Source organism: Loxodonta africana, chromosome 7 (assembly GCF_030014295.1).
Source record: "Loxodonta africana isolate mLoxAfr1 chromosome 7, mLoxAfr1.hap2, whole genome shotgun sequence".
NCBI lineage: Eukaryota > Metazoa > Chordata > Mammalia > Proboscidea > Elephantidae > Loxodonta > Loxodonta africana.
This window is the reverse complement of record NC_087348.1, coordinates 122,257,497-122,269,578: the sequence shown is the minus strand read 5'-3', so window position 1 is coordinate 122,269,578 and position 12,082 is coordinate 122,257,497. Positions and strand designations below refer to the sequence as shown.

Below are 12,082 nucleotides of genomic sequence, written 5' to 3'. Positions count from 1 at the left end.
ACCTTTTGATTAATAGTCCAGCATTTAACCATCTCTGCCACCCAGGAACTCCTTAGTAGAAGGGATAGGGGCTATTAAACATAAAAGTGGTAGAAAGAATAAAGGAAATCAACTTAGTGATGTCACACTGTTGCCAAGGATTAAGTCTAAATTTTTATACATGTTACTGAGGATTTAAATTCTCAGTTAGATGTAGCTTTTCTAAAACTTCTTCTGATATTTTATTTACATATAGTATTATTACCTCCATTATACTCCGAATAGGTATTATATAAGATTTTAGAAGTGTAGGAGTTAAGTTCTATGGCTGCTAACCAAAGGGTTGGCAGTTTGGATCCATCAGGTGCTCCTTGGAAACTCTATGGGGCAGTTCTACTCTGTCTTATAGGGCTGCTATAAGTCGAAATCGACTCGACAGCAGTGGGTTTGGTTTTTTTAGTACCACCCCTGTTAGTGAACTAAATAGAGAAAAAGAGAAAACTTTCTTTTTCAGACTTTTCTATTGGATTAATATTCATTGTTTTCTCTTCAAAAACTTATTCCTGTATTATTTCAATTATTTCTTTATTCTCAAGAAAAAAGAGGGGCTGTGGTTCAGTCTTTTCATGCTTTCCAGACTTCTCCATCCAATTTAATTATAATACAAGCAGATTCCAGCTTGTAATAGGTTCAGTTACAAATATTCTCTTGTCAGTCACTTGTTTGTAAATGAGAACATATTTTTCCATAAAACAATATAAATGGTGATTAAGTTTCCAAACTCACTCATCAATATCTACTTAACATACACAAAGGTAAGGCATAGCTCTAATAACGATGAGTAACTCATCTTAAAATTCTCTATTCAGAGGATGACAAAGGAGGTTAATAGCTTGTCACCATTTTCCCTGAGCATGGGGTCCACTTAGGTCTCCCTCTGTACCTACAGACATACCAAAGGCCTCTTGGTAGGTTTGTCCTTGCTTTTAAGTCCCACCCCCATAAATACTTTAAACTTTGGAATTCCCTTCCTCACTCCCTCCAATCAAAGCTTCCATTTCCTCAGTGCAGCTGTCTCAGGGAAGTGAGAGAAATCAACCTAATGAACAGAGATTAATCTGTAAATAACCAGTATTTCCATTTTTTTAAAAGGATTCTTATTGGTGGGATGTCAGACACTGCAACAGTGTGAGCAAAAGAAATCTAGGCTATTGAGGTGCCAGTGTCCCTGAGCTGTTCCTCTATTTATCCTTTTTTTTTTTCCCCTAACTCCACTCCTGATGCCATGAAATCACTCCTCCTAATAGTGTGGGAGTCCCTGGGTGACACAAATGGCTAAGTGCTCAGCTACTAGCCAAAAGGTTGGCAGTTCGAACCCAATCAAAGATGCCTCAGAAGCGAGGCCTGGCATTCTGCTTCCAAAAGGTCACTATGGAGCACTTCTACTTTGCACACATGGGGCCATCACGAGTCAGAATAGGCTCAATGGCAACTAACAGCAATGATAGTGTATGAGTACCTTGTTCCCACATCCTCTTTTTTGGTACTTTCTGATGACAATGAAATACCGTAAATTATTACCGTTTTCATTTGTGCTCCAGGTAACTCAGAGAGTTCAGTTTTCCCCTTGGCCTGCAGGAGGGTTCTAATGACTCTCCTGGGAAGGGAGTTTAGAGAAGTTAGCTTCCACCTCTGTCCCTGACTCCCCATAAAGCAGTGCAACTGTCTGGGCAGTTTCAGCCTGAATAGTTCTTTCTTAAGGTTTGACTCCTGCTGTGTGTCACGAGACATTTGTCCTCTAGTCTGTGTAGTCATAGCTACATGAGAGTCACATTTCAGGAGAAGGTAGGCGTAATCTGCTACCCCAGGAAACTGCCTAGAAGCCCAAACATCAGGAAAAATTGTCTGACCTTTTGGTGGGAAGGGATTCGGGTGTTCACCCTGGGATGTCCCCAGTGGGAGCTCTGTGCCGATGAAGAGTGGGCTTTTCCACACTTTAATAGAAGTCTTACTGAAGAGATGAGGGTCCCCTTTGCCTTCAAACGGGAACTGTCATGCTGACTCACACAAGCAGTTACAAATCTTCAGGGATTTCATTGAATGGGCATTGCTGATCCAGAAAAAGAAACATAATTTACTATTAAAAAAAAAAAAAAAATTTTTTTTAATTTACTATTAGGTCAGACATATTACCTTTCCAGGAAAAAAAACCAATTTAATTCAATTAATTTATTTAAAAGTTAGAGGCTTAGTTATTCTAGGTTTTCTTGCTTCGTATCTGTTGATCACTTACAAACCTTTGTCCATTCAACATGCATTATTTGTTCAACCTCTCCTCCAAGAGCACACAGCAATAAGCTTCCAATTATTTGGTGAGTGAAGACATGAAAAGAAAGAGAGAGAATAGTTACAATAAATAATAAAGCATTAAAAATACACGTAGAGTTTGTTTTGAAAGGCAATATTTTAAAAAGGATTATAGGAATATGTTACTATGATATATAGAATGACTAATTCTAAGCAATACATCTGGGAATTTTTCAAGAGGCTCTTTAGAATAAATTACTCCCATCCTAGCGGTTCCATAATCTCAGGAGCCTGGGAGAATAGTAATACAACCGGCTGCCATCAAGTGGATTCAAACTCACGGTGATCCAATGTACGTCAGAGTAGAACTATGCTCCCTAGTGTTTTCAATGGCTGATTTTTCTGAAGCGGATCTCCAGGCTTTTCTTCTTTGGTGCCTCTTGGTGGACTCGAACTACCAAACTTTTGGTTAGCAGCTGAGCATGTGAACCATTTGCACCACCCAGGGATAGTAGTAATAAAGATCTGCAATCTGGTTTTAGTATTTCAAGAGGCCTAATTAAAAAAAAAAAAAGGAAACCCTGGTGGTGTAGCGGTTAAGACCTACGACTGCTCACCAGAAGGTAAGCAGTTCGAATTCACCAGGTGCTCCTTAGAAACTGTATGGGGCAGTTGTACTCTATCCTATAGGGTCACTATGAGTTGGGATTGACTCGATGGCAGTGGGTTTGTTCTTTTTTTAATTAAAATCAAAAAACTTGTGGGTTTGTGTGTGTGTGTGCAAGTGCGTGCGTGAGATAGAGAGAGAGAAATTTCCAAATTAAATCATGAATTAGCCCTGGTTAAATATGCCTGACCATCCACAACCAATAAAAACCTCTTGTTAATATTATTTATGAAATAACACTTCTTCCAGCTATGATGAAAGGAAAGGGAAAATGGAAAAAGACTATCCAAAGAACACTGAAGAAGAATTTTCAGGAGTAAGTGGCCAAATAGATGCTGCTGTGGAATTAAATGGTGAGCGTTTTGTTTTGTTTTTGTTTTTGTTTTTTTTTGTTTCCATCTAAAACTATTTCTTAGTGGAAATTGCAATACAACACCTGGGCTCTGCTTTAACACAACAGAAAATGGATTTCCAAATGAGAGTCCTCGTTGCTTTGCAAGTTTAGCTAACCTGGTTATTCATTAGAAAGAGCCACTATAAAAGGTGTGCCATTGTGATTCTCTCCTTGCTAATAGAAAAGTTCTAAAAGTATACATTCAACCCATTAGTTGGCTAGATCATAAAGTCCCCCCAGGTTAAAATTATCTTTTTCATCTTTAAAAACAACCTTTCCAGTGCTTTTCCCCAGCCTATCACCCCAACACCTGAACTTTAATACACAGCTGGGAAAGTTGATTTCAACCGGCCTGGAAGATTGCAATTGAATCTGTTGCATCAGCCGGCCAACACATACTTCTTGAGTGTTAGCACAGAGCTGGGTACTGTTCAGGAACACAAAGAAAGTTCCAAACTTTGCCTCTGCTCTCCAGGAACGGTCAGCATCTTTGGAAAATGTCCATTCATCCAACACATATGAAATTACTGGAGAACAAGACAACCTATAACTTGACATTGAATCATATAATATCATCTTCACAGTAACTGCAAAAGGTGATCTGAGAAAGAAAAGATCAGAGTTAGCAGCATTAGCTGGAGATTTCATGGTGGAACTTCGGCTGGATTTTGAAGAATGGCTAGAGATTTGACTAGGGAGAGGAAAGACGGGGCGTGGATTCCTGGAATGGAAGAACTTTAGGAGAAGCACAAAGCATAACTGAGCATGACATGTATGAGTGACCTCAAAGGAAAGGCCATCCCCTAGCTGGAACAAAGAGGAAACATGAGAGATGATAGAGAAGTTAGGGGTGACCAGTTCTCGGGCTTTGCAAGAGCCAAGCAGTGGACTAGCTAACTGGAACCTACAAACTCTCAATTGCCCTCTGGTGCCACCTCGAGAATGCTGCAGTTACAAATTCTTCCATTTATATATTTGCAAGTCATCTGGTAACCATAATCTCAACTTTGTCTCTTTTAGGCTACATTTACTTCTTTTCAGGACCAAAAGCATACAAGTATGATACGGAGAAGGAAGATGTGGTTAGTGTGCTGAAATCAAGTTCCTGGATTGGTTGCTAAATAGAAAAGTCTAGTCTTTCCCCAAAAATGAAGACTACAAGCAGCTGTAACTGGATATTAAGGACTGAAGCAGAATGTAGGATAGGGATTCTTCCCACAGCCTTCGATTCTAAGGGTAATTTAGAGTTCATTGAAGATAATCGTGCTTCTGGGTTTTATCACAGCCATGTATTCAGAGATTTAATCCAAAAGAAAAACTCCTATATGGCCAACTTTATACAAAATCAGAATCAACACAACACACTCTCTCCTATTAGACACCTATTATTATTTTCTTGCCCAATGTATTGAAGCAAATTGTTTCCTTTGAATTTTATTCCTAGGAAGAAGCCTACTTGTGGATTTTCTGAAACATAATTTTTTAAGAGGAAGTGTGGTTGCCTTATAAATTATAATTATTGGCCTTTCTAAGCAGTGGATTTTGCAGCCTTGACATTTGTTATGATGAATACAAATTTTCTAATTGCTACTTCAAAACATATCACAAACAAAATACTGCGTAGGGCTTAGTTGTTGTTTGTTTAACTCTGTGTGTACTCACTGTTCTCTGAAATAGGTTATGTTAAGCAAATGAGTTTTCATACCAGGCAGGAAATGGGAACTTTGCAACAGGAAAACTTTCCATGGAGGCCAATAAAATAAACAATTCCTCATTTCTCTTCTGCTAATATTTACTAGCTTCTATCAAACTTTATTTGCAGCCAATTCGGTGTACCTATAGAAAACTGTAAACCCTGAGATAATATCTCATGAGTATACAGGCCCAGAAGAAATAGCAACAGTCATTCCCTCTGTTTCCTGCCTCTTGACTGTAATGTCCTTAATGAAATAGTTTTTCTTTTAAGGCCGTTCATCCTTTTGTTTTAGTTTTTCTTCAAGCTTTGTTTTTCTGTTCTGTTTTGTTTTTTTACTTAGTCATCAGTAGAGATAGAATACAGCTGTTTGTCATTCTTTTTTTTTTAAAATCATCCTTGACAATGTAAGAATTTTAAAACATTTTAGTGGTTCTAAGATTAAATGATGAAATACATGTAAAGTACTTTATACACTGCACATCTAAACTGTTCAACAACTAGCTGCAATTATTGCCATGGTTTATTAAATTTGTTTCACTGAAAAGACTTGGTAGTAAGTTGAGATAGGGCAATTACTCAAAGTTACTATAAGCTTACCCGAAGTGGCTATTTGTGGTCAACCAGATGCTGAATATTTGGCTGTTGAAGACAAGGTCAGATGTTCTTGCTCTCCAGTGTCAAGCTGCCTCTATGGAGTGAGAAAAGAATTACTTGCAAAAACATTGAGGAGAGTTTCTTAGTACCACACCACAAGGAGGGAAAACAGACTGGCAATTCCTCGGAAAGTTGAACATAAAGTTAGCATTAAAAACAAAAAAAAACCTTTGTCATAGAGTTAATTCCAACTCATAGTGACCCTAAAAGACAAGATGGGACTTCCCCATATGGTTTCCAAGGAGCTGCTGGTGGATTCAAACTGCCAACCTTTGGTTAGCAGCCGTAGCTTTTAACCACTGCACCCCCAGAGTTTTACTATATGACCTACAAATTCCACTCCTAGCTATATACTCAAAAGAATTGAGAACACACGTCCACACAAAAATTTCTACACAAATGTTCCTAACAGCATTGTTCATAACAGCCAGAAAGTGAAAGCAACACCAATGTGCATTAAGTGCTGAACGGATAAATAAATGCGGTGTATCCATACAATGGAATGTTATTCTGCCATAAAAAGGAATGAAGTACTGATACTTGTTATAACATGGGTGAACCTTGAAAACATTATGCTAAGTGAAAGAAGCCAAACACAAAAGACCACATATTGTATGATTCATTTATATGAGATGTCCAGAATAGGGAAATCTATAAAAACAATGAGGCCATCAGTAGTTGCCTAGGGCTGGGGCGAGGGGATGGGAGTGAGTTTGGAGAGAAATAGGAAATGACTGCTAATGTGTACAGGATTTATTTCAGGGTGATAAAAATGTTCTAAAAGTGATTGTGGTGATGGTTATGCAACTCTGTGAATATGCTAAGAGCTATTTAATTATACACTTTAAATGGGTGAATTATTTGGTATATGAATGATACCTCAATGAAGCTGTAATATCTATTAAAAATAAACAAGGAGATCAAGATGCTGTGATGATCCATGCAGGTCATGCACCCTGGCCACTGTGGCAGGGACCACAGAGCCATGAACCCACAACCTGGAGATGCCTGGAAGTCCTCCTTGACTCCAATCCTAGCCCAAGGGCATGCGTCTTGTAGACACTTCATTAAATAAACGAATCTTCTTGAGGGCAATAATGCTTGTGTTTTAGGGTCAGAATGACTGGATTTAAACCTCGGATCTCCCATTTTTCTCTGTGTGGTGTTGGTCAAATCCCCTAAACTTTCTCTTTGTTTCCTCCTTTGCAAAGTTGGAATAAGAATAGTTCTTACCTCTTGTGGATGTTGAGAGGCTTAAATATATGAGTGAAAATATGCAAAGCTCTTTGAGTAGTCTCTGGCAGTCTAGAGGGGCTCTATCATTGTCCCTGAAGCAGTTAGAATTAATTTTGTTTTGAGATATTTTGGAGGGCTGATTATATTCAGTGAGATAGCTGAAGACCAGCTGAACTGTAGCACCATGAGGATTGATAATCACTGACCTGAAATTGTTCTTTTCCAAGTTCCAAATTAAATCAATAATCAGATAAATATACTGACTGTGGGTAACCCTCACCCCCCCGCAAAAAAAAAAAAAAATTCCTGTAAATCACTGTCCTTTGGTTGAGTTAGAGAACTCCTGGCTCCCAGGTATAATTAGTATGTATTTTGGAAAGATATAGTCTCTCTAAAGAACAAGACACAGTAATTGTGTTTGGGCCCTAACTCAATCAGAACATCTAGGTCTTCAATGATACAAGAACTCTGTGCAGAAATAATTTATAATACTTGGCTTCAGAGTAACAGAGTGTAAAAAAAAAAAAAAAAATTTTTTTTTTTTTAAAGTAATAGTTTTGGGCCAAGCAAGGTACAGTTCTCTTTGGGGAGTAAGAGGGAATGGAACACTTTATGATGACCTCTCTGTACTAGCCTTACTAACCTTGGTGATGACAGTTTAAGGGCAGCCCAGAAGCCCTTAGTCTAAGGGACTTAGGGATTCATTCTGGTTGTAGTTTACCTACTAGCTCTGCATATAATTTTCTGTGGTTAGAACCAAGCTGTCTTCCATTAATGTTACAGGAAACGACAGAATTAGCTTTGTCTATTAGGTCTTCTGTTCTTTTGGCAACAAACCGTGCAGTTTTTTATTTAGAATTTTGTGTGAAATATATATAAATGATCGCCAGGTCTTCACAGTGTTTTCATTTACATATCATCCAGGTGTTTTCCCTTTATTCCTGTTTTTAGTCATTTCTCTTTACAGGCAATGATACTGAAGGTTCTTTGTGAATTTTCACAGCTAAAATTACCAAATGAAATGCCATTTGAGAGAAATATACAATGCTGTCAACAGGTTGGGGATTTAGACTCCCTTAATGAAGCATGGAAGAGTTCTAGTAAAAATACTTTCTATATTTCTTGGAGGTCATCCTCTCCCTCCCTCCCTCCCCTATAAAACAAAAACCAAACCCATTGCTGTCGAGTCAATTCTGATACATAGTGACCCCATAGGATGGGATAGAACTGCCCCATAGAGTTTCCAAGGAGCACCTGGAGGATTTGAACTGCCAACATTTTGGCTAGCAGCTGTAGTACTTAACCACTACAAAACCAGGGTTTCCCCCTCCCCTGTAGACCTGGGTAAAAGGAAGAACCACATCCTCTGATCATCTTCACCTGTTCAACCTGCCTCTAGCCCCATTCCCATCCCAAAGTGGATTGTCAACATGACCAGACTAAAAGACATTCTGTTCTACTCACAGTGGCACAACCTCTGCCTTGCTCCCACCAAACAGACTCTCAGAACTGAACTAAGGGCAAAACAGGAAAGCAGGCTTGTAAATAAATTATAGCGGGAAATTAGTGCGTAATTTTGAGGGCCAAAAGAGGATTCTTTTTTAATGCACATATCCACATTTTAACTCTCTTTTCCATTATTCCTTATCAGACATCCTTTTCTTTATATCCAAGTATCATTAAAAAATACTTTGGGACAAAATCGAACTGCTTGTTTCACAATACAGTTCTGACATGAGTTGGAGGAGAGGTCAGAAGAGAGAAGGACTGAGAAAGTCAATAAGAAAACTGCAGCAGACCAGGTGAGAAATGTAACATGTCAGTCCATCTCAGATCATCTGCCAAAGGAAAAAAAGCACATCTATATAAATAGTTAGCAATTTGTTTAATTTGGGTTTATAAAATCCCAGGCCTGTAATGCAATGAGAGCTAATGTAAGCTTTTGAGGTTGGTTAGTAAATGTGTTTACAGCTGCCCCTATGGAGGATGGGATGTCAAAAATCCTATTACAACGTATTCCGCCAGAATCTCAAAGAGCCCAATGATTCTAGTGCATTGATTTGCTAAATTTTAGATATATTTTTATATATGAATCAGCAATTTCAGAAAGTTGATACTTTTCTCAGCAGTTTCTTTTAGAAGGCTTCATGTCTGCTCTAAAATAGTTCCAGCTCCACAAATAAACAATTCAGCCTTTTTGAAGGATCTACTTACCCAACCATCCTCGCCCTCAGTATTCATTTAAAAAATATTAAGTATTTACTATCGGCAGGTCTCTATTCTCAACGAATTACATTCTAGCATAAACTTCTGCCCACAAGAAGCTAACATTCTACTGAGAGAGGCAAACAATATTCAAATCAACAAATAAATCTAAAAATAATAAAGGATGGTAAAAAAAATGCTGTGAAAAAAATAAATTAAGGAAGGGGATAAAGGGTGCTGGGGGTGCCATTTTATAAAAGGTCCTTGGGGAAAAGCCATATTAAGTCAAGGACATTTGCGCGGTCTTGAGTGAAGGGCGAGGAGAGGAGCCATGTAGGTATCTAGGCATTTTCGGCAGAGAAAGCAATCAGAGCAAGGCCTTGAGCAGGGAAGGGGTTGGACATGTTTGAAGCACAGCAGGAGGACTAGCATGATGGAGCCAGTGAGTAAGAAAGAAAGAGATGAGGTCAGGGAGGCAGAGGGGCCAAACCATAGCCTCATGGGTCACACAAGGAGATCAGATTTCACTCTGATGTGGTGAGGATAATCTGCTGAAGGGTTTTGAGTGAATGCAGAACACGATCTGACTTAGTTTTAAAGCATCACTGTGGCTGCTGGGTAGCAAAAAGAATGGAAGGGCACATGAGTAGATGCAAGGAGACAGGACACTGCCATTTTTCAGGCTAAATGTAATGTTACCGCAAATCGCAGATTCAAGCCACCTGCCACATAGCCAAAACTGAGACAGGAGGAGGTAAGCAGCAAGAGGGCTTTATTGAATACCAGTATCCAAGAGACAGAAGGGGTTAAATTTCTCCCAAATTCTAACTCTAAAGAGCTAATGGGAGGGTTTCATAGGGGAGAGGTCAGGGTTACCTAATGTTTTTAAGCACGTAGCCCACAGATGGTCTTATACATCACAAAACAACTACAAGAAACTCTGTTAAACTAAAAATATGTATGTCAGACATCTGAACTCCAATTTGTATGTTTGTAACAGGCTGGAAAAAAAACTTACATAAGAATCTCTCGGCTAGTGGAACTGTTCTGCCAAGTCCACTCTGACTGAGATAAGGTGCAAGAAAGAAAGTTGCAGATCAAAAAATGTCAGGCAGCCTTCCTAGCTGCTGTCTTGCAGGCTGAAGGCCATTTGGAAAACAAAGCTCAGTCATGCTTGTTATGTTAAGAGCAGAACTGGCTGCTCAGCCATATCTTGAGCAGAACGTGCACCATTTTTCAAAGACTAGAGATTAACCACAGCTTATATAGCTATACTAAAACAAACTAGAAAATATATTCTCTCCACTTTAATATTAAAACACTAGAGAAAATGTATTTTCTCTACTTCAACGATGGTGGTGCTTACCAGAGAGGTAACAGTGAAGGTGATGAGAACGGTCAGATTGAGGGACCTTTTCCAGGGAAAGTGGACCATATTTGTTCCTAAAGTGTTTGTGGGAGTTGGGGAGAAAAAAAGAGAATTCAAGAATGATTCCAAAGTCTTTGGCCTAAGCAAGTAGGAGAATGGTAGTCAAATGAGGAAAACTAGAAGAGACACAGGTTTATGAGAGCTAGAAATCAAGAGTGTAATTTTGAACATGTTGCGTTGAAATGTCTATTAGATATCCAAGAGGAGGTATCCAAATAGATTTAAAAAAAAGCTTGAATTCAAGGAAGAGTTTGGGGCTGGAGGTAGAGATGTGGGAGTCATAACCTTATATTGTTGCCTACTCCTCCTTTTGATGCTCCTCCCCTAGACTACTGTAGAATTTGGGGCAAAATGGATAAAAGAATCAAAAGACAGATAAAAATTATCTCAGGGTTTTTTTGAATCACCATCCAGTGCTCAGTCTATTAATCCATGCATCTTCCCTTCTTCAAGAACATATTCCAGTTTTTGAAAAGAGTCGCATACTTTTTTTTTTTTTAGCTTTACATTTCTTGTTTCTAAAAGCAAAGGACAAATCACAAAAGAAAAGAATTAAGTAATGTTTCTTCTGAAAGACTAGGAACTTATTAAAAAGGGTAAAAGATAGTTCAATATTTTTAAATTCCATTTTGTTCTTAAAGGGAAAATATTTCTGCTTAAAATCTCGCCAAACCTAACACAGAAAGGAGTTGGCAAGGTAACCTCAGCCCCTGCCACATTTCTCTGTCTTCGCCTGAAAAACAGTCACTTTATCTTTACCTCAGACCAAGGACTTCCCTGGTACCTGCATCAATATAGGCAACAATTATGTCTGGAGCCTCAGTCCAGCCATCTAGTGGGGCTTAGGATCAAAAGGGCCAGTCTTGCTCTCCAGTGCGCCAGTATACCAAGAGCTGGGATGAATCTCAGTCACCTATGACCTTCCCGTCTGATCCCTGGCTATGTTGACCCATTGTATACAACCAGTTTCTTTTCCCAGCACACAGATTCCTAGCCCTGCTTTGAACTGCAGCCCATTTGGCTGGTGTCCCAGAATTATATTCTGCTCTATCATTTTTCAAGCATCATTGCATACCTGATTTCCTTTGAGATTCACAATGACCCTGAGAGGCATTATTCCAGACACATAGGTGAGACTAGAAATACACATGAACATGTACAGAGAGGAAAAATCAATGCTAACAAATGGTGAAATGAGTGGTGTGTAATCCATGTGCTGTTGTTGTTAGGTGCCATCAAGTCCATTCTGACTCATAGCGACGCTGTGTACAACAGAACGAAACACTGCCCACTCCTGCTCCATCCTGACAATTGTTGCTATGTTTGAACCCATTGTTGCAGCCATTGTGTCAATCCACCTCATTGAAGGTCTTGCTCTTCCTTGACAACTCTCCACTCCACCAAACATGATGTCCTTCTCTGGGGACTGGCCCCTCCTGATAACATGTCCATAGTATGTGAGATGAAGTCTCGCCATCCTTGCTTCTAAGGAACATTCTGGCTGTACTTCTTCCA

General features: G+C 39.0%; 1 protein-coding gene across 1 annotated transcript in view; it reads left to right on the top strand.

Annotated features, from left to right (window-relative positions):
* MMP20 (matrix metallopeptidase 20) overlaps positions 1-4,825 on the top strand; it is a 51,469-nt gene extending 46,644 nt beyond the window's left edge. Inside the window, exons 9-10 of the mRNA XM_003415602.4 lie at positions 3,203-3,306; positions 4,368-4,825. Of these exons, the coding sequence (XP_003415650.1) occupies positions 3,203-3,306; positions 4,368-4,468 (205 nt within the window). The 3' untranslated portion in view covers positions 4,469-4,825. The remainder of the gene's footprint in view (positions 1-3,202; positions 3,307-4,367) is intronic.
* The last annotated feature ends 7,257 nt before the right edge of the window (positions 4,826-12,082 follow it).